At 36.3% G+C, this 26,000-nt stretch overlaps 2 protein-coding genes across 4 annotated transcripts in view; both read right to left on the bottom strand.

The window, feature by feature from the left end:
- Positions 1-177: 177 nt before the first annotated feature.
- cers3b (ceramide synthase 3b) lies at positions 178-9,548 on the bottom strand. 2 transcript variants are annotated; one of them, XM_065283616.2, is made up of 11 exons: positions 9,318-9,548; positions 8,025-8,192; positions 6,503-6,620; positions 5,245-5,363; positions 5,108-5,165; positions 4,679-4,729; positions 4,229-4,321; positions 2,813-2,941; positions 824-930; positions 575-728; positions 181-439 (listed from the first exon to the last, which is right to left on the bottom strand). In XM_065283616.2, exons 2-11 carry the CDS (start codon positions 8,186-8,188, stop codon positions 329-331), a joined length of 1,104 nt encoding a protein of 367 aa, XP_065139688.1. In that variant the 5' UTR covers positions 8,189-8,192; positions 9,318-9,548; the 3' UTR covers positions 181-328. The 2 variants fall into 2 exon arrangements, with proteins under 2 accessions (XP_073671906.1, XP_065139688.1); XM_073815805.1 differs by lacking the exon at positions 9,318-9,548 and having other exon boundaries at positions 178-439; positions 8,025-8,191.
- A 1,211-nt stretch (positions 9,549-10,759) lies between these two features.
- Positions 10,760-26,000, bottom strand: part of ano2a (anoctamin 2a) — a 48,502-nt gene continuing 33,261 nt past the window's right edge. The window contains exons 16-27 of one of the 2 annotated variants that reach the window (XM_065283617.2): positions 24,597-24,662; positions 21,738-21,812; positions 21,457-21,658; positions 21,219-21,330; positions 18,640-18,697; positions 18,450-18,550; positions 18,062-18,213; positions 17,294-17,446; positions 17,152-17,204; positions 16,620-16,801; positions 16,043-16,148; positions 10,760-14,633 (exon numbers count right to left, since the gene is read on the bottom strand). In XM_065283617.2, the coding sequence (XP_065139689.1) occupies positions 13,524-14,633; positions 16,043-16,148; positions 16,620-16,801; positions 17,152-17,204; positions 17,294-17,446; positions 18,062-18,213; positions 18,450-18,550; positions 18,640-18,697; positions 21,219-21,330; positions 21,457-21,658; positions 21,738-21,812; positions 24,597-24,662 (2,370 nt within the window). In that variant the 3' untranslated portion in view covers positions 10,760-13,523. The remainder of the gene's footprint in view (positions 14,634-16,042; positions 16,149-16,619; positions 16,802-17,151; positions 17,205-17,293; positions 17,447-18,061; positions 18,214-18,449; positions 18,551-18,639; positions 18,698-21,218; positions 21,331-21,456; positions 21,659-21,737; positions 21,813-24,596; positions 24,663-26,000) is intronic. The other variant, XM_065283618.2, reaches the window with a different exon arrangement.

Here is a 26,000-nt window from a genome sequence, read left to right as displayed (position 1 = left end):
TGACTGTAGTAAACCCCATATGAAAGCCTAAAACAGATAATTTAAAATACTGCCATGTTTTTAACATGCTAAATATGTAAAAATGTATTTATTTCGTTTTTGTGTACACATGAATTTCAAAGCGTCCCTTGAAGTTTGAGAAATTGTTTGATTTGTGGATTTTATTGAATGACAACAACATTTGTACATATTTACACCTTAAGATGAAAGGCTATGCAAAAAAGAAAATTCACAGTTTAATCATGTGTCCAATATGGACATTAATGCATGCATGGCATTAAAAGGTTAATTGTGTATGTACTGTATGTATAAAACGTCTCACTATGTGTCAATGACCGTTAGACAGTCCTTTCACAGATCCATTAGTATGATTGCATGCGTGCTCTTCCTCAGACTCCTCCTCATCCTCTTCCTCATCACTTCTCTCATCACCCTTTAGCTAAAGAGACAGAAATAGATTTCATGGCATTTTAATGACCAATTAAATTTTATATTGATGCATTTATATTGAGGTCTTTATGCTTACTAACAAATTTTATGATTTATTGAACATCATAAATTCCAAGGCACTTACTTTTCCGAAAAGGAACTTTTTGACCATGCGAAGAATCAAGGAGGCCCAGAACACATGCAACAGCAGCAGGACCACCAGCATTACATTAAAGAAATAATAGCCGAAAAAGGGTTCAAACTGGTCCAGAGGATAAACCCACGTACAGTGAATCAGCCTGTTTATACAACACAGACACAAATTTAACAGACTGTAAAGAAGAAAACTCTCTAATTAAAGTCTACCACACATTTACCCCTGTCACAAACTTACCAGAAAGGAAAGATGATAAGTCTGGTTATCATAAAAACTACAGCGAAAACTACAAAGATACTGTTGCATGTAGTCTCCCATCCAGCATAGTTGAACATCTTAGCAGACTGATATAAAAAGAAACAAGAAGTCATTTTAAAGGGACACTGCATTGTTCAGAGGATCTTTCACAGATTTTTTTAGATGCTTCATTTAAAATTAGAAATAGAAATAAATCTGAAAAATTGTTGACATACACTAAAGCCCTTTTCACACAGACATTCTGTAAAATACACAGGAAAGGCATCCTGGATTTTTCCGGGATCCTTAGATTTTTTTTTCATTCACACTGCCATGATTACCCGGCATCTGATGGTCGCGGAAAGACATGTGACCTGTTGAAAGTCCTGCCCTCTCCACCAAAACTTTTGTTGTAACCTCACTACGACACGCCCATTATGGCATTCTTTCGGCTTCTTGTTCACACAGAGGGTTTTCCGTGTATCTGACTAGGTCCTCTTTCCGGCAACGATCCCAGAAGATTAACGGGACGAGTTTGTGTTCACACAGACGCTTGTCTGGCAATTTTAGGGGTATTTTCTGGGACCAAAGGTCTGTGTGAATGGGGTTCTAGTGTAAGAAAATATAATATTACATTGGTAACACTTTACAATAAGGTTCATTAGTTAATTAAAAAAATTACTAATAGTTTATTAAATTCTTGTTAACGTTAGTAAATGACCGGTGAACTAACATGAACAAACAATTAAAAGCTTAACAAAGATTAATAAATACTGTAACAAATGTATTGCTCGTGGTTTGTTCATGTTAGGTAATACATTAACTAATGTTAACTAATGAACCTTATTGTAAAGTGTAACCATTAAATGATATATAAATACATTGTTTCTCCTGGGGGGTTGAAGGGATAGTTCACCCAAAAATAAAAATTATGTCATCATTTTCTGATCCCTTTTGTTGTTCCAAATCTGTATGAATTTAAATCCAGTGACTTCCACAGTACAAAAACAAAGATGGAAATATTGTGATAAATGATGAAAAAGATATTTTGAAAAATGATGGTTAGCAGTTGACGGTACCCATTGAATTCCATCGTATTTGTTTTCCTACTATGGAAGTCAATGTTTACAATCAGCTGTGTGCTTACCATCAATACCAAAATATCTCCTTTTGTGTTTATCAGAAAAAAATGAATTCATATAGATTTACAACAACGTGATGCGAAAATGATGACAGAATTTTCATTTTTGGGTGAACTGTCCCCTTTAAGGGAAATTGTTTCACATTGTATTTTTACTACTTTAAAATACATTGAAATTAAATTAAATAAATTCTTGCTAAAAAGAAAGTTTTAGATTGTATTTTTACTACTTTGAAATGACAAACCAGTATTTTATATAATTAACGTTTTTTTGAACTGGCAGCCTCGTGCCTACTGCCTCGCGTGTCAGTCAAACAGCGTTCAGTCAGAAACCAAACTCAAAGCTTTGTCTTTGACATCAGTATCAACATAAGGTAAGTTGTTTAGAAATTGTTATATTTGTGTACACGAGACCTTTGGCTTTAACTATACCAAAGGTGACGGTTAACCCACTGTTTGTTACCATGTTTAGTCAGAGAGGGCGCGTGCGTTTCTTTGGAGCTCGCGTTATGAATACAAACGGTTAATGTCGGTACAGTTCATGTTTGAAATAGATTTGTGCCTTTGATAAATTAAAACTTTTTGTGTTATGTGAAAAATGCTACAAATGCTATTGTTGATAAAAGTCGCAGAATATCGCAGACATTGGTAGCCTGCCCTACTGTAACTTTGCTAATCTGAAGACATTTTAAGAGATGTTTGAGATCTATTCTTTGTATAGTTAACGTAAGTAGACTTCGCTCTGCTGGCTCCTTAGACAAAATGTTAATTCTTTTGTAAAAAAATTGCAAGTTACTTTGGATAAAAACTTCTGTTAAATGAAAAACTGTAATGTATCTTGTCTTCACCTCCATTAAGACATCAGATGTGTCATGCACGAGCATGACCAGTGTCCCAATTCTGATGTAGTTGGCACACCATGAGAAGGACAGCAGAGTTAAAGTTGCCCAGTGATGGACCAACTGCTCCTTAAAGTCCTAAAGATAGATAGATAGATAGATAGATAGATAGATAGAAAGGCAGAGAGAGAGACTATCAGTATTTATAAACACATTTTTCTTCAGTATTTTATGAATTACTTTTTATATATCATCAGGAATTAAGCAAAAACAAAACAGACAATTATTGTTTCATTTTCTTCTTTTTTATTATTTAACTATTATTTTTAATTTATTATTTTGCCTCCACACATATATTTATGCTTTATTTCTTAAAACTTAATAAATCTGATATATCAGTTAAACTGGGCGTGGTGATATAAAACCTGGAACTGCTTTTACTTAAAAATAATGCACACCCTTAAAGGGATAGTTCAGCCAAAAATGATATATAAACCCATGATTTACTCACCCCCAAGCTGTCCGAGTAGCATATGTCCATCGTTTTTCAGACAAACACATTTTTGCATATTTTAGAAAATGTTTTAGATCTTTCAGTAGATTAAATGTTATGTTACGGGGTCCACGACCTTCAAGTCCAAAAAAGTGCGTCCATCCTTCACAAATTAAATCCAAACAGCTCCAGGATGATAAACAAAGGTCTTATGAGGGTAATCCGCGCGGTGGTGTTGTAGAAATATCCATATTTAAAACTTTATTAACGTAAATAAATACCTTCCGGTAGCGCCGCCATCTTAGACTCCTCTGTATTCAGGAGAGAGTATTAGCGTAGTGTATGCACTTTTCTTAGTGACGTATAACAAATTCGGAGTGCGGGGGCACAGAGCAGCAGCAGAGTAGCCTCCGTAGGCTGCGTAAGCTCTCATCCTGAACGCGGACGCGACTAAGATGGCAGCGCTACCGGAAGGTATTTATTTACGTTAATAAAGTTTTAAATATGGATATTTCTACAATAACAGCGCGCGGATTACCCTCAGAAGACCTTTGTTTATCATCCTGGAGCTGTTTGGATTTAATTTGTGAAGGATGGACGCACTTTTTTTGGACCTGAAGGTCGTGGACCCTGTAACATTACATTTAATCAACTGAAAGATCTAAAACATTTTCTAAAATATCCGAAAATGTGTTTGTCTGAAAAACGATGGACATATGCAACTCGGACAGCTTGGGGGTGAGTAAATCATGGGTTAAATATCATTTTTGGCCGAACTATCCCTTTAGGGATGACTACGTTGTCATTATAAAGTAATATTGATTCATGACATTAACAGGTTAGCTACTATAGTGTGTATGTGATCTTATCTCATAAATAACAGCAGCTGTAAGCAATATGTATAGCAGCACTGTACAGCAGCTTATTCTTACCTTACGTTTCACATCTGCAGCCACATTGATTAATAAAGATCCATAAAAACTCATCTCAATGATGTAATACCAGTACTGAGAATCCAGCAGTGACTGTAGACATACACATACACATATAGAAACGCATACAAAACAAACAAACCCTCCCAGTGCTTCAAATATTTGAAACTTGCAAATGTTTATTTTGCTTTTCACCCTTTTACAAACAAATGCTCTACAACACGCACATGCACTACAACCAAACCACAACGAGAACTTTGCTAAAGTTGATAATTATAATAAGTATTAAAATCTAAATATAAATCTTATTATTGCCCTTGTTTAGTTGATAGAGCATTGCATTAGCAACACAAAGGTCATGGGTTTGATCCCAAGAAGCACGCAAACTTATAAAATAAACATATAGATTGAATGCACTGTAAGTTGCTTAAATGTAAATGTGACACTTACTTGTTTTGGAAATTCTGCCCACACTTCTCGTAGGTCATAAAACCAAGGTTTCTATTGCACAAAACAATACAATTCACATGTTAATTATTAATGCATTAATTACATTATAACAATAGTGTCAGCAACAACCTATATAGTTGCTGTTTTTTTTAGCAAACAGCTATACGTTATGTGTGTGTACTAGGGGAGCCTGTTCATGCCTGTTATTGTTCCTGCTAGTAGATCTGGTACAGCGAGGGGTGTTCACGGGAAAATGTTACTAATTCCCCCTCAGGCATGTCTCATAAAAACATGCTGATTCAAGGTCTCTCCTGAGAACCTCTCCATATGCTTCAACACACCCTTACACATACTTGGCTGTTTGGAGGTTACGTAGAGGTTCAAATAAAGTCTTGGTCTGAAAATAACACCCAAAAAAAGAAGACTTACATCATATAGAGCCAGCACTCCTCCGAAAGAAGATAGCAGATAAAAAGCAAACCGCCAACTACAAAAATTGGACATTCTTGTTATTGAAATGGCAAAGTGGTATGAATGCATTTGCAGTAAATTTGTAGTATATATACCTGGCTTCTTTAAATTTCTTCTGTAATCCAGGTCTGTCTTGGTTCCTCCTTCTGCGGAACCAGCGTTCCACCTGCCTTTCCGACCAGCCAGACTTCTTACAAATACCTTTTATATCTTCCTAAGTAAGTTAGCAAACATAAACATTAAAAAGTGCACTAAAAGGTTGGTATTCTTATTGTAATCTAAAGAGAATTTGAAGAATTAGATTCATGTATACTGTGAAATAGGAATCGACCGATATGGATTTTTCAGTGCCGATGCCGATTCCGATTTTTGTTTCATTAGCCTTAGCCGATGACTGATACAGGCTGCTGATTTTCTTGAGCCGATATTTGGAGCCGATACTGCTTTTGCTCACTTTGTTTACATCATAAAAATGACACGATGATGCCAAAAGTCTCAATTAAAAAAAGTAACATTTATTGAACTTAAAAAAACTATATTTGACAAATAGTAAAAACAGGTGAGGGTGCTATGGAACCATGAACAGCACTCTCCACAATGACGAGGAACTATCAGCAAAGGATATTGATTCCTAGCACTTTACTACTACAAATAAATATAGGGATGGTTTCCCGGACAGGAATTATATTAAACTAGGACTAGAGCGTAGTTTAATTAGGAAATATAACTAGTTTTAACAAACATGCCTTACTAAAAACATTACTTGTTTCCATTTTGAGCAAAACACAGGGCACTGATGTATTTTAAGATATGTTAAAAAGAGATGTTGTTAGTTTCGACAGTACTTACATTTATTTTAGTCTAGGACTAGTCTAATCCCTGTCTGGGAAACCGCCCCATAGAGATGAGAAATAAAAACCCGCTTTGTTCAGCTATAATCAGCTGTTAGGTCGAGCTTTCGATGTTGTCATGTTATCAAAAGTTGGTTGTTTTTAGTCACATGACCTGCAATCCCATGCGGCTTCCAGCACTCTGTCTGTAAATAATGCCGGAAAAAAATTGCCGAACACGGCATCCACATATCGGCCGATGCCGATACACATAAAACTCGCAAATATCGGCCCGATATATCGGCCGGCCGATATATCAGTCTATCTCTACTGTGAAACAGTCATGAGATTTATCTTGCCTGACACATTTTTTGTATAATAAGCATAAATTACAATCAGATACATGTTTGAATGCTATGAAAAATAAAATATAAATTCTAAAAATAATATTTTTATAGATTCAATATGTTTTATGTAATCTAATCTAATCAGTCCTCTACAGTATGTGTGTTATGCGGGTTACCTGTGTTGGATGTTTCGAGTGTGTGTTAAAGTATTTTTCCATCACTGGGTTGTGCGAGGCTCTCAAGCGAACTTTGTCTTTAACCCCAAGGGCATTAGCGAGTGGCATAGCGATCAATCTGGTGAACAAGAGAGGGCCAGTAAAACAGGTAGTTACTTGATGTCACCCAGGTAAAACTTAAAAGTAGCCTTCTACTTAAATATACTTAAGTACCAACAGGTAAAATTTAGTACATTGTTATGTCTGTGCTAAGCTAGAGATGCATAGATATATCCGCCAATAATTGGTCGATAAAAGCAATTTTTCACACTCGACTATTGGCCGATTGTTTAAAAACAGCAGAAAGTCATGGCTGATATATCCGGTCAATCAAGAGAGAACAGGAAAATGCCATAAATTTGATCTCTGTGTATAGAAACTGTAAAGAAACATCAATAGTTTAATGTTCAATATTAATGGTAAAAATTTAATCTTCAGAATATAGTGCAAGTTATAATATAACCACCAAACTATCGGTATTGGCAGATATCAGTCTGAATAATCGTATTGTTGGGAAAATTTTATATCTGCGAATCTCTAATAAAAGTTATACAATACAAATATACTAATTAAAAGTATAGTACTACTTCAGTTCTACCTTAGTGCACTTGAAAAGAGTATACTAAATACCAGTAATATTTCAATAGATTTTTAGTGTATTGAAATAAATAGTGTCTCAAAATAGTTGAGGACGCTTAGATGTTTTTAATGTTATCTTAACTCATTCCCCACCATTGACGAGTTATCTTGTCAATTAAGAGAAAACCTTTACATGACAAAACGTGTTCCTGATGAGTTTTAAGGGAATCTGCCATACTGATGTTTTAATAAAATAAAAACTGAAGCAAAACATTATTTATTAATTTTACACTCAATTTGTGTTTTGATAGTCATTCTGAATCTGATTTCTAACAAAATTCCTTAACAAAATGCCATTTTTTTTGCTTTTTTTCTCAAAGAAGAAAAGAAAACCCATGTTTAAGAGTTTATAAACAGAGAAAAAAAAATAAAGATAGGATGAAACACTTTTTCCCCGTTTTGTTTGCTTGTTTGTTGTTTGTTTGAAAGCAGAGGGTCTGTTCTTTCATTTGATATATTTTTATGTTTATATTTTTTTTGAAGAAAATTTTCCTGGAAGGCATTTTTTGAAACTTTTGTGAAAATCACAAAAAATGCTGGCGTGCAACTTAAAAAAAAATCGGGCGGGGAATGAGTTAAGAAGTAAAGACTTATTTCTTGTATATTACATACAAAATTAGTGCATGAAAATAGTACATAAGTGTACTTAAACATATAGTGTATTTTAGTATACTTTTTCACCTGGCTATCATCTGCACACAGACCTTTTATCATTTTAGTGTATGTAATCATCCAGGGTATTATTAAATGATTAACATATTCATGATATTTATTTACAAGTATATCAAATAATAATACCATGGTAATGCCACTGTAGTTTTTTTTGTGGTGTGTATCTGTGTACCTTTCATATAATGCCCTTAGCCCTAGCAGCAGTACTGCTACAGGTATAGTGACGTACAGGTGGGACACACGGGCATAAACACGCCCCTCTCCATCTTGTAGGTCCACCCATGTCACAGGCCTTGGTAACCAAAGCCGATCCCACCAAAACCATTCACTTAGCATTGCCCTAAGAAAACACACAATCACAAACAATGTCACTTTAGACCAGCAGCACTTCCTTGTATGCAAGCGAATACACGTCTTGATTACTTTATTTTTCATTATTTTACTTAGAAGTACAATTTAAATTTACATCTTTTAATTGTATTATGGGTCATTATAATTCTAAAAAGATTTCTAAATAAAATTATAGAGAATAATATCATTGCTCCACATTTTATTCAACAAGTAAAACCTGCTTATGAAATAAACCCTGGTTTGGGTAATAAGGGACATTCAAAGTAGTACTTCAGTTATTTTACCATTATTTGTACATTGTAAAACAATGTTTTGTCATATAACAAACTAGTTTTAACTTAAAGTTTTATTAATTCAAAACACTTTGTGACTAAATAATCGTGAAATATTATTAGATATTAAATTACACCACATACCAGATTTTTTTAAGGCTCATTTCAAATAGATAGAGGTAAGGAAACAACAGCATGTTTACACTTTTAAGCAGCCTCACACCAAACATAAATCTTTTTTAATTTCTGTTCAGAAATTGAATTCTAACCCAGCGGCAAAGACAAACATCTCTCACCCATGTGTTTGCCCAACCTTCATTGAAGATCATGTGTGATTGATTAATCTGACAGTGTGAGAAATATTTGTGGGTGGAGAGGTTAAATTAGTAAAAGATAATTAGAAACACTTCAGCAAACAGTTACACGCAGTGTTTGTACACGCCTGTGTGAAAGAGTTTAAAACAAGTTTGAACAACCCTAAAATAAAGCCAGTTAGAGCTGTGTAACCCAGTGAGTCTCGATGAGAGTATCCAACTAAAGTACAGACCCAGAGTTACACATGAGGTCATTTAGGTCTATTGTCAGCCCAACTAACCCAATTGAGAGTAAAGTTTAGAGAATAAAAGAACAATATCTACTAAATCCACAGATAAATGCAAAAAACTTTCATCAAATAATTTAAGAATTGTGTTTGATCGGCAGTTGGGGTGCAAAAGCAATGAAGCTCAAGTTACACTATAAATTCCTATGGTGAATAACAACGGTTTATTGTTACCATGACACACAGACACAATGCTGCAAAGGCCAACAGAGAAAAACACAAGAAACAGAAACATTCATACCTTCTCTCTCGTTTTCAGTCCAAACACAAGCAGATTTGTGCTTTGAACACTTCTGTCTTCTGTTTATATTGTCTTTGTAATTTGGTTCACAAGTACACCTTTAAAAACTTCCAAAGTTCTTGCACTAGCTGCTGGTGAAAAAACCCAAACACACGCAGACTTTCACTACATACCTCAACCCCCTACAAAGAGCTCATTGAAACGCTCGACTGTGCCTGTGTTTGTCGTGCAAGGGGGCCAGAGAATGGAATATATGGGAGGGGCCTGAGTCACCTCAGGTATATAGTAAAAAAGAGGGAGAGAGAGAGAGAGAGAGAGAGAGAGAGAGCAAATGAACCTTGAAATATTGCCTGCCCTTAACAGGTTAATAACTCACCGAGTGAATAAACCAGTATAAAGATGTCTCTGTTTGAATTACATGCACTGCAAAAAATGACTTCTGAAATCAAGATGAAGAAAATAAGTCTAGTTTTTAGACAATTTTTTTTTAAATTTAAGTGAATTTGTGCTTAACAAGAAAAAATCTGCCAATGGGGTAAATAAGTACATTTTTGTTGTGTTTAAGAAAAAAGTTAACTTATTCAGGATTTTTTTTTACCCCAGATTGTTTTGCTCGTTTTAAAATTTAAAATTCATTTTTTTGTCTTAAAACTTTTCTTAATTTTGTTCACCAAGATAATGCATCTTGATTTAAGAATTTTTTACTTTATTTTTGTACTGAAAACAAGACAAAATAATATGTAAGAAAATAATTTTTTGACAAAAATGTCAAATTTGAGTGATTTTGTGCATAAAACAAGCAAACAAATCTGCCAATATGGTAAGCAAATTTTCCTTGAATTTTTCTTGAATTTAGTGTTTAAGAAAAATTTTCAAGATTTTTTAGCTTACCCCATTGGCAGATTTTTTTGCTTGCTTTATGCACAAAATAATTTAAATTTGATATTTTTGGTCTAAAAACTACATTTACATAGACTTATTTTCTTGGGTCGTTTTGCTCATCAATCATTTAAATTTGAAATTTTTGGTCTAAAAACTAGACTTATTTTCTTGGGTCGTTTTGCTCATCAAGAAAAAGCATCTTAATTTAAGAATTTTTTTATGTTTTTACTGAAAACAAGACAAAAATACTAAGAATTTTTTTCTTGAAAATCATTTTTGCAGTGTGGGGATTGAACACAGAGTAATGCTCTGCAGTTGAGCTATAGGAACAATAATTTCTCATTTTTACTTCAGATTCATATTTAAAAAAAAAATTACTACATGAAATGCTAAAATACGTTTTACAGTACTACTTATATAATATCAACATAATTTTACAACATTTGTAAAATCCTTCAGGACATAAACTGCAACAGCTCCCCCTGTAGGATTTCATCCAGTAGCACAGCAGAAACATTTTCAAATACAATATGCAGACTTTAATTAAATAAAATTGCAAAAATACTTCAGTTCCACCAGGACCTGATTTAATACTTAATTTTATACATTCCTGGTAGATTCATTAGAATTAATCCAAATTATGTTAATAAATAATTTTGTATTTAATTATGTATAAATCATCTACCTATTCTATATTATTCCTGTTCAGATTACAGTTTTTTGCATTGCAGTTGTATATACTAAGTGTAAAAATGAAAGGCCTTTGTGGCACACCACACTGGTCCATGCATGACTTTCAGCAGTTACCTCCTGTAGGAGCTCCTGTATAGCTCAATAGTCAAGCATTGTGTTAGCATTTCAATAAATCATTGGGTTGAACCCATGCATACCGATTAAAAAATGTATACCTTATAATGCACTATAAGTCGCTTTGGATAAAAGCCTTAAGCCGATGTCTAACCAGTCCTGTCTTTGTCTTTCAGGTGAGGGTCTCTATCTGTCTCCATCTAGTGGCAATCAACAGTATACAGGATCATTTCAATAATAACCAACTGCAAGAAGCTAAAGGTAACAAGCAGAGACTTCTTCTTTACATTTTTATTATGAATTGTAATCATGTTTTTATTATATTATCAAAATAGTGGTAAATGTTTCTCAAGACCTCCAGAAATAACATGGAAGTGAATGTCATACATGCTCATTTGTACTGTAACTGTGATTAATCCCTGGGAGCACAATGCACATCATACACATGTGCCACACATGTAAAATACAAATACACCACTGTGTATTTGAAAACTGGTCGTCACCAAGTGCTAAAAGACCCCATGACGCCATCATTTGAATTTTGTGGCTAGTTAACGTGTGTTAGCTCAGTGGTCATCAAAATGTTTGTGTATTTTTAAAAGTTATTGCAGACTGTACAGATTAAAAATGTCCAGTGTTTTATCTCCAGGAAAGTGGACTAAAAATATTAAAGCCACAATATGTAAGATTTTTGTAATAAAATATCTAAAACCACTTGCATAATGTGATATATATTTGAATCCAGAAGGTTTTTTCTCCTAGGGTTTTTTTTCAACTCCTGGGGAGTCAGCTGACATTGGCTTAACTTAGCATCCTCTTCTATACGTTACATAATTACTATGCTTGCTAGTACGGTTTAATCTTAGCCGCTTTATTATGCTGCTTATGTTGTCCATACATTTTTCCGTGTTTTATCCTGCATCTATTAATGTAAAGCTGCTTTGAAACAATTAAACAATTGTGAAAAGCGTTATATAAATAAAATTGAATTGAATATATTTCATGGAGTTGCGTACTTACATTATCCCAAAAGTTCCCAAGAAACTTTGATAAATTCTGTTGTAAAAAAAACTTAAAAAACTGTTGTGCCTTGCAGCTAATTTACTACAATGGCATACGATAATGTGATCAAATGTAAAGGTAAAAACATTCATTCATTACCACATCCATGATGGTCTCATTCCACTCTCCTTCATAAAATCATTATGCTGCGTTCAGACCAGCCGTGGTAGAGGCGTCAAGCGTGAGTAATTTCAATGTTAAGTCAATGTAAAGATGCGTTGACATGCGTCTGGAGGTCTCGCGGCGCGAATGAGGCGGAATCACGTCTAGTTTGCGGGACTTGAGCGCTGCCGCGGGAAACGCGGGAGTTAAAAAATTTGAACTTTGTTGGAAAAGCATGCTGCATTTACCAATCAGGAGTTTGCTCTACTAGTAATGTAATTACAGAAAGCTCCTCCCATGACGCGAATTTCCGTGTGAATGTCTAGATAACTAGAAATGCGGCTTAAGCTTCGCCTTTGTTATTGTCAGTAGCGACCACTAGGGGCGAAAATCCTACTTATTGTGGCTTTAATGACTCGTCTTGCATGTATGGATGTGTACTTTCAAAATCTGTTCAGTGTGTACATGTCTATTCGTATATTTTTCTGTCCATCATTAGTGTGGATGGTGGTGATTTATAAATTATTGGGTCTATCTTAATCTCTGGAAAAGTATTCACAGTGAATATAACATGCTATTTATCAACTTAAGTTGTACTAGCATAATGTAAAATACTACAGTATGGCCTTCATCAGAATTGTAAGCAACTAATGTTCACGTATCAATAAGTAATTGGCTTTGCATGTCGTATGAATCCACTTAAACAACATCAACAACTTTTTATGTAATGAGCTTGCTAATCAGCAACATACATGCTAACTTGCCATGTGGATGAGACACGAACATATTTGTTGCCACCGAAGACATCAGACAATTTCACAAACAACCTTTTTTTGATTTTGAAGGTGACGTATTGTGTTAACAAGTTCACATTTAGTTATTATACACAGAGCAAAATGCATGAGCGAACAACACCACAAAATGAAGCTTCTACTTGCTGAGTAATAAATCTTATGGACTGCAAAGCCCTTTGGCCCACATTCCCAACCCTCTCTCCGTTCTGGTTCAAGAGGTTAGTTTAATGAGATTTGGTGTATGTGTGTGTGTGTGTGTCTGTACAGGTATTTGTGTGTGAAACACAGAATGGCAAGTCTCGGTATAAGACAATGTTTGAGAGTCATGTGGCTCCAGACAAATGACATAACATGCACAGGATAAACCTGGCTGCGTATGATCCGCCCATAAAGTGTTAAGATAATGATTTCATGCAAAGAGGTTCCCCTGCAAGGATTAGTAAGAACCTTTACCAAGCCATCTCAATTCAGTCATCAAATTGATGGCATGGGTTGCCTGGCACTGATAGTGTTGGATGCAAGGTGCTAAAGACGTGGAGCGTTTCTCCACTTGTCACACTCATACGGGAGGATTACGCTTGAGATCGCTGGGTGTAGGGGGAATCTGTTCATTGAGATGTGTGAAGGTGATGGAGTGGCTTGGTCTGGCTGGTGTCACCACTGCAGTCTCAGAGCCTCTGTATTTCGGAGGAAGAGTCTGACATCGCCCCTTGGCTTTGGAGCCTGGATCACAGGGATGTCCTTTCATCGCGCTTCCCATCAGCTCTGGTTTGGAGGGAGGCTTTGGTAATCCTGTTGACTGGATGCCCACGAGCTCTGGTTTAGAAGGTGGACGTGGCAAGACTTTTGAAAGGTCGCCTGCAAGCTCTGTTCTGGATAATGGATGAGGAGGTGATGTTGAATGGCTGCTTGTGAGCTCTGGTTTTGATGGTGGGCGGGGCAATGATGCTAGTTCACTACTGGTGTTATCGGTTTTAGGTTGGAGGCGTAACGGCACAGACGTTTGGCTCCCAGAGGGTTTGATTTTAGAGACGGGCTCACCGAGAGATGGAGGAACCTTCTGGTCAAAGTGTGTATATGTGGTGGAGTGCTTGGGTTGAGTAATTGTAACCTCTTCAGATTCTCTTTGCCTTGAAGGGAGGGTTCGGCAACGACTCTTAGCCTTGGTACTTGGGTCTCGGGGTAAAGGTCCATTCAAGTCAAACTCTTGGTAACGGGATAGCGAGGCTGTTTTTGGATAGTTTAGACATTCTGATCGAAGATCTGCAGTTGTAGTTTCATTACAAGGTATTTCTGTCTGGGATTCTTCAGCTGCATTGAGAGCGTCGTGGGTAGATGGAGGGTTATCATTATGATGATCACTGGTGGACGCTAAAGGTTGCTCTGTGTGTGGTTTCTTTGGCTCCTCTCTGTTGGCTACCTGAAGCTCTTTTAGTTCTTCATCTGATTGGCTTAACACTACCCCACTGCAGACAGGTGGCTCATCTGGTGGTTCCTCATTTGAACCTTTGACAGCTGTATCAATGTTGGCAGTCGACTTCTTGTCCATCTCCTCAGTGAGCAGCAGATCTAACAGGAGTGCATTCTCTAACTTCAGCTGTTCCTTCAAAGAGTGAGGCACGTCTGGGATCAACCATGCCACCAGCATACTGAGGAACATGGCCAAATTCTAAATCACAAAAAATAGACAAAAGCAAACATCTTACATCACCAGTCTCATGCTATAATGCGTGAAGTTTAACAGTTATAATTAGCCTATACTTTTGAAATGGTGTGGCATGTGTATAATCTAAGGCTATGTTTACACGGAAACGATCTGAAAAGAAAATGCAAAATTATTGTTGCATTTTGGGGGGGGGAATCTGCGTGCATATGGTGACGCAAAAGTGTGTGATATTCGATGTAGTATACACTTCAGGCGGCTAGGTGACAATGTGAAGCACTGACACACAACAACACCAAGTCCACGCGCCTGCGTACAACCTTCTTCCTTGTTCTCCCAGGTCTCGTCCAAAGCCGCCTGGTTTGCCTCCGACAAATTGGCGCATCAACAATTTGATAGAGGTAATTAATGCGCCTTCTCTGATCAATAATACTAGCGTGAATATTTCGTACAACTTTTGGAAAGACTTTTGTATATTTATCAGAGCTGCTATGGCAACTTGAACGTCCGACGTATGGAAATAATCCAACATTTTTGTTGTTATTTTCCTGAACTAGCGCATGCCTGTAACTTAAATGCGTATGCGACGATGACCACAGCGAGCAGACTTTTGCGTTTTTACCCTTTAGACGGGAATGTGACGTTAGAGCGTTTTTAACATTTCTACTCTGGAGGTTGTTTTCATTTTTTGCATTTTTAAGCTCAAAAAACGCAGTTGCCGTGTAAACGAAAGGCACAACCGATAAAATATTTTTACGTTTTCACCCTCGAGTGTTCTCGTGTAAACAGGGCCTAAACGTTGCTTTAAAATACTGTGAAGGGCATACATTTCGTTTCCTGGACAGGGCTTATCTTAGTCCCAGACTAAAATGCATGTTTGAGCTTCCTTAATTTAAAAACATCTTGCACTGACATATCTTAACATATATCAATGCCATTGTTTCAAGATGCCTCAAGATGCACACGAATATTATTTTTTGTAAGAAATGTTTGTATAAACTATTTAACTCTTTCCCCACCAGAATTTTTTACTAAGTTTTTACTGTTTTTAAAACCGTTGATACTTCAGTGTTTTATAAGTTGGGTAAGATCGCCACCTACTGGATAATAGCGGAAATATGGATTGCCGTAAAAACAGGGAAGCGTTTAATTGACAAGATAAAGCGTTAAATGTCTTAATATAACTAAGGCCTAGTCCTGAATTCATCTAAACCCTGTCTGGGAAACTGCCCCTACATGTTTCATTCATTATTGTATATTAGTTAATATGATTATTATTTTTAGTTTTGATTATTTGGGGGTATCCTCCCTTCATCCCCTCTAGAAACAATGCCCCTGGTTGTGCACTTTAAATGTGCATTGCCGGTTTTCGCTGTAAAGTATAAGTGTTATAGCTAACGAAGTAAAAAACTGACCTGGAAAAAAATCACAAACGCCAGGCGTGCAGCAAGCACAGACCAGTATTGCTTCGAGAGTTGATAAGACTCTGGAGACCAAGGGGGATCTCGATAGTCTTTGTACCTATGAGAAAAAGGATTAGTAGCGTAGAAAATGTGACCCTGCACCACAGAACCAGTCATGAGGGTAATTTTTTGAAATTGAGATTTATACTTAAACTGAAAGGGTTGGGGAACCAATGTTTTGCTGAGATAAAACAATTTGAAAGTCTGGAATCTAAGGTTGCCTTTAAAGTTGTCCAAATGAAGTCATTAGCAAAACATATTACTAATGATAAATAAATGTATCATAAATGTTTTAAATATAATAAATATGATATATTTTTGATATACTTACGGTAGGAAACTCACAAAATATCTTCATAGAACAAGATCTGTACTTAATATCATAATATTTTTGGCATAAAAATTAGATAATTTTGACCCAAACAATATTGGCTATAGCTACAAATATACCAGTGCTTCTTATGACTGTTTTTTTGGAAATCTAAGTATTTGTATGAGTATGTTTGTATGCATTTGTACTTGTATTTACCTGCAAATGCGGAGTTGGCGGTCAAAGTTTGTTTCATGCGGCGCGGTCCCGGGTTTAAAGTTGCTTGTGTTAAAATAAGCCAGTGTATGGTTGGTAAAACCATGCATGGTGCCCGTCTCACTGTACAAATACTGATATACCATCCGAGGAATAAACTCTGATGTAAAGGAGATCACAAATGCCTTGAGGTGAAAGAGAGAGAGAGAAAAGCATAAAACCTTACATTTTTTTGTGAATGTGCACACAGTATTTCCATGCAAATATCTTGCATCTTTCTAACAAACCATCAATTTCACCATGTATTAAATAAATACACACAGTACAGTGTCCTTCTGCATTTTCCACTACCTGTCATTCAAAACCACCGCACCCAATGTCCCATGCAAACTGTATTCATTATCAACACAGATATTGCACACTTACGAGTATTGGATAATTCATTTTAAGACAGTGAATGCAAATGAACATTGTCATTAGTGGGTGCAAATCAATCTTGGCGAATTCCCCCCATTATCCCACTTTTAACCCTTACATTTGTAATGACTGCAAACTTGCTGATTCCACTCAAGATGTTGTACCATATGCCTGGGAATGGAAAGAAAAGCAAATGACAGCTAAGATAAAACATAAATGTAACTACGAGTAAATCAATATATTTATGCTTCATTTCATACCAATCTCTTTGGCACTGACAGCGTCAGGTCGACGTATTTCTGAGACAAATTTTGCCGCATCAAGACGGATTTCAATGACGTTATTAAGCAGAGCAAAGACCGGTGCCAGCGGGAAGGAAGCCACGAAGAGCGTAACAAATCCATACTGAATAACTGCAGACAAGCAAACACACATACATATATTAGGGATATCCCGGATCAAACCCATTTCCTCAAAGTCATTATAGGTCACATCTATTAGAAAGCTATAAAACAACGGTGTGTATTGAGCGGGGTTGGTAGCCTTCTTGACACAAAGCCATTTTTATTTTTTCTTGGTAATCCCTGTGACCCTCCTCCAAAAAATAGACCAAAACGCATCACTGCTGCAGAGGGACCATGCTAAGCCTAGTGAACCGTGCAGCGTCGTGACCAAATAATGACCAACTGCAGTGCATACCAATTTGCCAAGAGAGGTACAAATTGCTCTGCACTATCTGGTCCAAACTGGTCTGTGTTGTAGGACACTTGGTGTCTTCATAGATGTTTGTGTCGTGCATTTCTTATACAGCTACATTTACACATACAGAATGCATCCAAAGTGACTTACAGTGCATTTAAGTTATACATTTTATAAGTATGTGTGATCCCTAAGATTTAACCCATGACCTTTGCGTGCTAATGCAATGCTCCACCGATTGTCATTTATGGATGATAATTGTACATATTAGGACCCATTTAAAGGGTGCTGTGACAGCTTGGGACCATTTTTTCTAACAGTGTACTTACCCATCTCCATATATTCTGGGCTCAACCCCTCATAAGGCTCCAGGTCGTAATCCATATCCCAGCGCTGTGGTTCTCGCTTTGAATCTTTGTCCTCCTCATCTGCCGCTCCCTCTTTCTCCTCTTTATATATGCGATACATCTTCTTCAGTTTCCTGTATAAATTTAATGTCAGCTCAGGAGTTACAATTCAAACAAACATTAGGAAAAAATAATACTTCTTCCATCTCTCCCTGTGCTCTTATTTTCTGTGTTGCGTATTAAAAGTTAATTTAAAAAGCAAATTAGGGGCTTCATCAAGGTGAATAGAGATAGATTTTAAAATCAAAGAAAATTAGTCTAGGGGTTATAAGGGAGGATGTGTGTGTATGTATGCATGTCCAACACTTACGGAATGGCAATTTCGAACACATTATTCTGTATAAGCTGCTTCCCCAGCATTATTATGCCCAGCTGAATACACACTTCAATAAGACATCCACCCGGAGAACACTGCAACAAAACAGACGCACATAGGCAAACAAGTAGTTAAACCAAGCTTACACGCTAAAGACAAACTGTATTATTGCTTTAAGTATTACCTCCTCCATTCGGAAATCCTTAAAGACATAAACATAATCACCCGGACGACCAGCAAACCTAAGTTGGCAAAACAGAATTTTGATGGATTTTTTTACACATATTGATAACACAACTATTTTCTAAATAAAAGATGGTAACCAAAAAATTCAGCAATTTGACATTGGACATGTCACAATCTACCACAGCAGCGCATGTGTTATTTTTATTTATATTAGGCATTTAGCAGATGGTTTTATCCAAAGCCACTTAGAAAGATTATAGGAAACATCTTTTTTGGTCAAAAAAATCACTGGGGTGGTACCCTTTCAAAAAATACACCTTTGCACCTGAGGTCATATTAGTACCTCAGAAGTACATGTTGGTACCAAATCTATACATATCTGTACCTGAATGGTACACATTGGGACCTTTTTAAGGGTACCGCCCCAGTGAAGACCTGGGACCATTTTTTTTCTGAAAGTGTATTAAGACACGACACTACAAATAGACACAAAACATAAAAGTTTGCAGTTTTGAATTATAATTTGAAACTGTAAATTTGCATGTTAAATCTCAAATAAGAAGGTTTTCCAAACCTTTATTTGTTCTCTTTTTATCACCTCTCAAATATGGGTATGTTTCTTTAAAAACACCTGAGATAATTTCATTTTTGTGAAGGACTTTTGATAGAGATCAGATGCAGTGCGATCCTCAAAACATACACGGACATACAGCTGTTTGTCATAGGGCGATACTTCCGGGTTTTATAAGTTACGTAAGAGGTGGATAATAGTGGTTTTACGAATTGCCGGAAATACTCGTCATTTGCAGGGAAGCGTTTTCTCTTAATTGCCGAGTTAACTCATCAGTGGCAGGGAAAGAGTTATTACAGGGCTCCAGACTAACTTTTTTTACTAGGAGCACAGTGGCCCCCAATTGAAAATTTTAGGGGCGCAACCAAAAAATTTAGGGGCACACACTGTAAATCAACATGCTAACCAAATAATCAAATTTTTGAAAATGTCCACTGTATTACTAATACATACTTTGAAGATAGATGCAGAAAGTACAATGTGCTGTTTCAAAGTCACATCAGAAAAATAGGTCAAATGGATGTAAAATTCAGTGGCATACTCTCAAATTTTGGTGGCAAAGTAGAAATGCAAATCTTACTGGAAAAATGTACCTATTTTTAAATAGTGGTGATTTTGTATGATTTCATACAATGTGAATAATACAGAAATCTACAATTTTCCAAAAAAGCACGAATAAAGCCCCACCCCTAACACCAACGTCATAGCAAAAGTTAATTGCACTATAACATTTGAATGAGATTCACATGAATTTGTACGAATTACCTACCTTATAAAATAGGTACGTAAAATAAAATGCAGAACTTAACTGTCACGTATATAGACAAAAAAGGCAGCATATGTAACTCTTTCCCCGCCAGCGTTTTTTTTTTTTTTAAGTTGCAGCGCCAGCATTTTTAATGATTTTTACAAAAGTTACAAATGGCTCAATGTAAACATGAATGACCTTGTCAAGCACTATAGGGTTAACCTGATTTACATTTATTTCCACCTGCCTTTGTCATTTGTGTCTGTCATGACAAAAGAGTTATTGTTAATGTTCTCGTTACACGTGACGCTTAATGCCTTCCAGAAAATGCTCTTCTTAAAATATATATAAACATACAACATAAATAAAAAAACAGACCTTCTGCTTTCAAATTTAAAAAAAAAAAACATTTCATCCTGCCTTTGTTCTCTACAGCTAAAATATGCATAGGTTTCTTCAAAAACACAAAATTTTGAGCAAAAAAAATGCATTTTTGTGAAGGACTTTTGATAGAGATCAGATTCAGAGCGATGATCAAAACATACAAGTATAGTTTGAATTGTTTGACCTAAGGGGTTGCTTACAGGCTTTATAAGTTAGGTAAGAGCGCCATCTGGTGGATAATAGCGGAAACATGGATTGCCGGAAAAACTTGTCATTGGCAGGGAAGCGTTTCCCTATCAAAAGTCCTTCACAAAAATGCAATTATCTATTCTTTTTGCTCAAAATTTTGTGTTTTTTAAGAAACCTACCCATATTTGAGAGGTGATAAAAAGAGAACTAATGAAGGTAGGATACGTTTTTTTTTGGGGGGGGGGTCTGTTCTTTCATTTCATATATTGTATGTTTAGATATTTTATAAAGAACATTTTCTGGAAGGCATTAAACTTTTGTGAACATCATGAAAAATGCTGGCACTGGCTGAGTTTACGTTTTTCTCATGTTGTGCTGTATATTATTATGTTCATAAAAAATAATAGCAATACAAATGCTTACTATGAAGTAATTTTGAATATAGACAAACACAACATATATAAGACCCACAACAATATACAGGATAGACACAAAACTATGATATACATGTAAACAAATACTCACATGACCACACATCAACACACTACACTACAGAAAGCACTAAGCAAGATTGCGAATTATCTCAACACACTGGACATAAATAGCTCATATAGCTTCTATTAATCTAAGTAAAAGCAACACATCAGGTAACATTTGTTTGAATGCGTATGATTTGTCATCTTACCTGCCCTTAAAGAATGCCACATAGAAAACAGGTGCAAATGCATTCATGCTCTTCAGTAAAAAAGCTTTTAAGATCACATGCTCCTCAAATGTTGATTCTGTCTTTGGAATCTCTGGAAATATAACATTAAAGTCACATTCAGTCATCATTATTATTGCATCTAAGCTTACAGTCAGACTTTTAACAAGAATACATTGTCATACAGTATGTTCTTAGTTTTTTTAAGAAACACACACACCAAGCTCAGTAATCCAGGCTGCTATGGCTCCATAGATCTCATCCAGTACCAATACCACCAGCAAGTTGATGATGACAGCTGTGGTTGTCACGGTTACACGCACATTGGCCTTGGCTTCATGGTCAGGGTTCATTGACATGACAGCGAAAACGATGATTCGGTACAGAATCACTCCAGAGACGGCAGAAAATGTGACCCCAATCTGACAGGATTACAAACAGGAGTTTAAACACAACATAAAGAAACAAACATTAAGTTATCATTAGGTTAAAGGTTCTCACCATAAGAAGGATGGAGGATATGTTCATGCAGAACCCAGGCAGGCGATCCTTCCATGACAGAGACGCGGACACAAACTACAACAAAAACAACAAAATGATGTTACCTAATGTCACCATAAAGTACACTGCTACTAATAAACAATACAAACGCTAATTATTGATATAATGGCCTAGTCTAGTGTATACATAATATATCTATAATTTGTCTACAGTATTTGACAATCTACATTTTCAATATAGGCTACAATTTATGTTACACAACAGGGGTCGCACTAAATCTCCAATCTATAGTTGTTTTCCTGTACTGTAGAGCATTGCATTAGCAAAAGAAAGGTCATGGGTTAAATCCAAGGATCCCCAAGGAACACACTGAATATAAAAAAGCTGGAATGCACTGTAAATCACTCTGGATTAAAGCCTCTGTCAAATGCATAAATGTGATGTAAAATGTAGGATTCTTACATGCAAAAAATAAATAAATTAAAAATTAAAATGTGCTATGAACCAAAAGATTATTATGTCATTATGTGAAGTAAAAAGTTTGACATACTATTTCATTTGATAAAAAATATGGTTGTTTAAACTGCTACAGGGATGTTTGGCTACTTTTCGGCCAATAACAGCAAAAAAATTGTATTAGGACGACATGGAAAAAATACATTTTATTGAACAATAATGTTTTTGATGATATGATCAAACAGCAGCCAGTGAGAGGCGTGCATGCTTTATAATTTGGTTGCCGAATGTTTGGTGCATCCCTACAGTATACAATACCAACATCTGACAAGTTAAAAAGTGTTCACTTAAAATATGTAAACAGCAACAAATGTGCACTGTTCATTAACAAAGCATATTTTAACACACTGTAAATATCCAAAAAGTAGTGTTGAATGCTTCCTCATTTCTAAGCCGCTTTGAAAAAAAGTCTGCTAAACGAATAAATGTAAATGTTAAGGGCTCGTTATTGTTGTGCGTAGGTCCTACGGCATAGCCACAACGCTGTAGGTTTTTATTTATAATTTTGCATCGCCGTCCGCGTCGACGTGCAAACACACGTGCAGACCGCTGGTAGGCAGTATCCACGCGTGTAACCACAGTAGCCACGTGATCGTCAAAGAAGAAGAAGCTTTGCAAGTTAACCCAAAAACGAAAAAGAAACAGCAACTTGTTATGTATGATTTGAGAAGACCAGCAGTGATGGAAGTAAATAAACAGCGACTTTTGTTGCAGTTTGAGTTAAATCACTCCTCAACTTGGCTCATCTTTGTTTTCACCGTCACAAACGTAAATACCTATGACGCAGATTTTTTTACCTGACGGGAGGGGTTCTGGTGGACCAATCACAGCGCTTGCGGTCCACGCTGTAAAAAATTTTGCGAGGTGCATGTCAGGCTACGCAGAGCTATGCACAGGCTACGGATAACCTACGGCGTAGCTACGGCATAGAGCTTATGCATGACTACTGTATACATAGGGCTTGAGTGGGCAATGCTGATGTTAACTCTTTCCTTGCCATTTTCAAATTTACTTGTCAATTAAGAAAAAAACGCTTCCCTGCCAATAACAAGTTTTCCGGCAATCCGTAATACCGCTATTATTCACCAGGTGGCACTCTTAACCAACTTATAAAACCAGGAAGTATTCCCTTAGGGCAAACTGTTCAAACTCCATGTATGTTTTGGGGATCACTCTGAATCTGATCTTTATCAAAAGTCCTTAAAAAAACGCAATTATCTCATATAAAATTTGATATTTTTGAAGAAACCTACCCATATTTGAGAGGTGATAAAAGGAGAACAAATAGGTAGGATGAAACTTTTTTTTTCGAAATCAGAGGGTCTGTTGTTTCATTTGATATATTGTATGTGTATATATTTAAAGAATAACATTTTCTGGAAGGCATTAACGTTTTGTGAAAATCATAAAAAATTATGGCGCTGGCTGGCAACTTAAAAAAAAAATGCTGGCGGGGAAAGAGTTAAAAAGTAGTTATTTAAGTAAGTGAGAGTGATTTAATTAAAGTGCACGCTGAAGTGAATGAGCAGCACTGCAATGTGCTGTAAATCTCACAAGAAGTAAATAATGTTACTCTGAAAGACAGCAAGTATGCATTTTTCAAAGCAGTCACCACATTTTGACACACTAGGAGTTACTTACAGAAAATAGCTTTGGAACAAAATGTTTATTTATGTGAGAGTTATTTAGTCAAAGTGCAGGCTGAGGTTAATGAACAGCCTGATCCCGAACCCCTCTACACATGAGATGTGAATTAAAAGCATACAAACTCTCAGGTGAACATGTGTCTTTGATTAGAGGAAGGACACCACTCTAACTTGCGTGTTTTAATCCAGCTCTGGCTCTAATCCTGCATAATCTAGTGTGGAATACCCAGAGAGGTAATCTGCTTTCAGTGGCGTGTGTAGCAAGTGTGTACGCGAGAGCTAGTGTTTGAGCGTGTGCGTGTGTTGCGTGTGTGCAGCGGAGGTCTGACACGGTGCACAAGGGCATGATGACAGTAACAAAAATCCACAAAATCACATCAAGTGAAACTGCAACCGAACTGCTCATTTCAGATGGGAAATAAGGATAGAAAAGACATTGAAGGGCATGCAATTCATGCGATCTGTTATCTAATAAATTAAATTGTCAGAATGAACAAAAAAGATGAGAGAGCGCTTGTGAAAAAAGATAGGATGGGGAAGAGGCAGTGGGAGCAGGTGGGGTCTGGCGGAGGTTAGTTCATTGACCCCTCCCTAACTGACAGACGAGAAATAAATTAAGTTGATTAGCTAGTAGCTAACTCTCTCTGTCATAGACAGATTCACAGTTAACTCTCACATCATGCCCCTCCCTTCTCACCGGCAACTGCCCTCCTTTTGCAGACAGGAGCTTCTCTCTTCCTTTGTCATCTGTTCCTGTATCCGGCTGTGACACAGAGCAGAGATTAAAAGCCCGACACGCACATAACATGTTTCTGTTATTTTCTACCTGAAACCAAACTGAAATCTCTTCCAGGTATTCTAGCTAAGTTTTCATGCAATACAAGTTAAATAACATCATACAATGAGACAGTAATCAAATATAAATCTGGTAATAAATATAGTATTTATACTAGTGGGGAAACTACATTATTAAAAATAAAGGTTCCTAGAAGTTTATTTTTCAAGCTGTTGCATTAAAGGGACTATTTTCAGGCACTGCGTAATATCATTGCGCCAACTGCAGCCATGTTACGGCAGCAAGTCCTTGATTATTACGCCAGAATGAGAGTATAGTTCCTAGCAATATTGGCCTAGAAAATCACAACTTTTTATTTTCTGTCAATCTTAGTACACGTAACTACAGAAGAGGTGATGATGCTAATGGTGATGCTAATGGTCTAGTCAGATTCAATGGATTATGCTAAGCTATGCTAAAAGTGGTAGCACCAGACCCGGAGATCGGCTGAATGGATTCCAAAACGGTAAAAATCAAATGTTTAACTCTAGGGGAGCTGGAAAATTAGCCCATTTTCAAAAAAAGTGTAGTGTCCCTTTAAGAACCTTTAACATAACCTTAGGTTCTTTATAGCTATTCTTTATTGCATTTTTGCAATAAAAATATCTAAATTCTACTAGACCTGTGTTATATATTTTGTTCACATGTACTTGCATTGGTGTCACTGACTGTACTGTACATGGTTTCCGTTTTTACTGTTGTAGAAATTATAGATGTGTTCGACTTCATGCAGCGCTGCACAGACCGCCGTATGACATCATAGTAACAGTATTACTATCAATTTGCTTTCACATGATGTCATACGCCGATCAATCTGCGCTGTGCCACATGCAGAAGTAGTATTATAGCGCAGCATGCAACTCGCTATTATTGTTTTTATCTAGCAACTATGTTGACACACATTACTACATAACGATAATAATGGGTTTATGGGTAATAACATTAATTTTAAGTCCAGATGCACTGATTTTCAGTCGCCAGAGGTATCATCAAGCTGCCATTTTTTTTTTGTATTATTAACTCTAGCAGTGGAAATTCAAAGCTATCTCATGCAGTGTTTTACGAGGTGACTAATTGGTATAAATTTGTGCAAACACATTCGTACATTTTGAACTATTTGCACTCAGCCCTGACGTTTGGGTTTGGAGTGGGCTTTTTAATGATAATTGTATGTTTTTGTATGATTCACTTCAATTCACAGATTCATATGAATTAGCCAACTCGTGAAATACGTAAGAATTCTTGTGAGATCCGGCTGGAAAATGT

Source organism: Paramisgurnus dabryanus, chromosome 9 (assembly GCF_030506205.2).
Source record: "Paramisgurnus dabryanus chromosome 9, PD_genome_1.1, whole genome shotgun sequence".
Taxonomy (NCBI): domain Eukaryota; kingdom Metazoa; phylum Chordata; class Actinopteri; order Cypriniformes; family Cobitidae; genus Paramisgurnus; species Paramisgurnus dabryanus.
The sequence above is the reverse complement of the archived record's forward strand: the minus strand, read 5'-3'. Positions and strand labels throughout refer to the sequence as shown.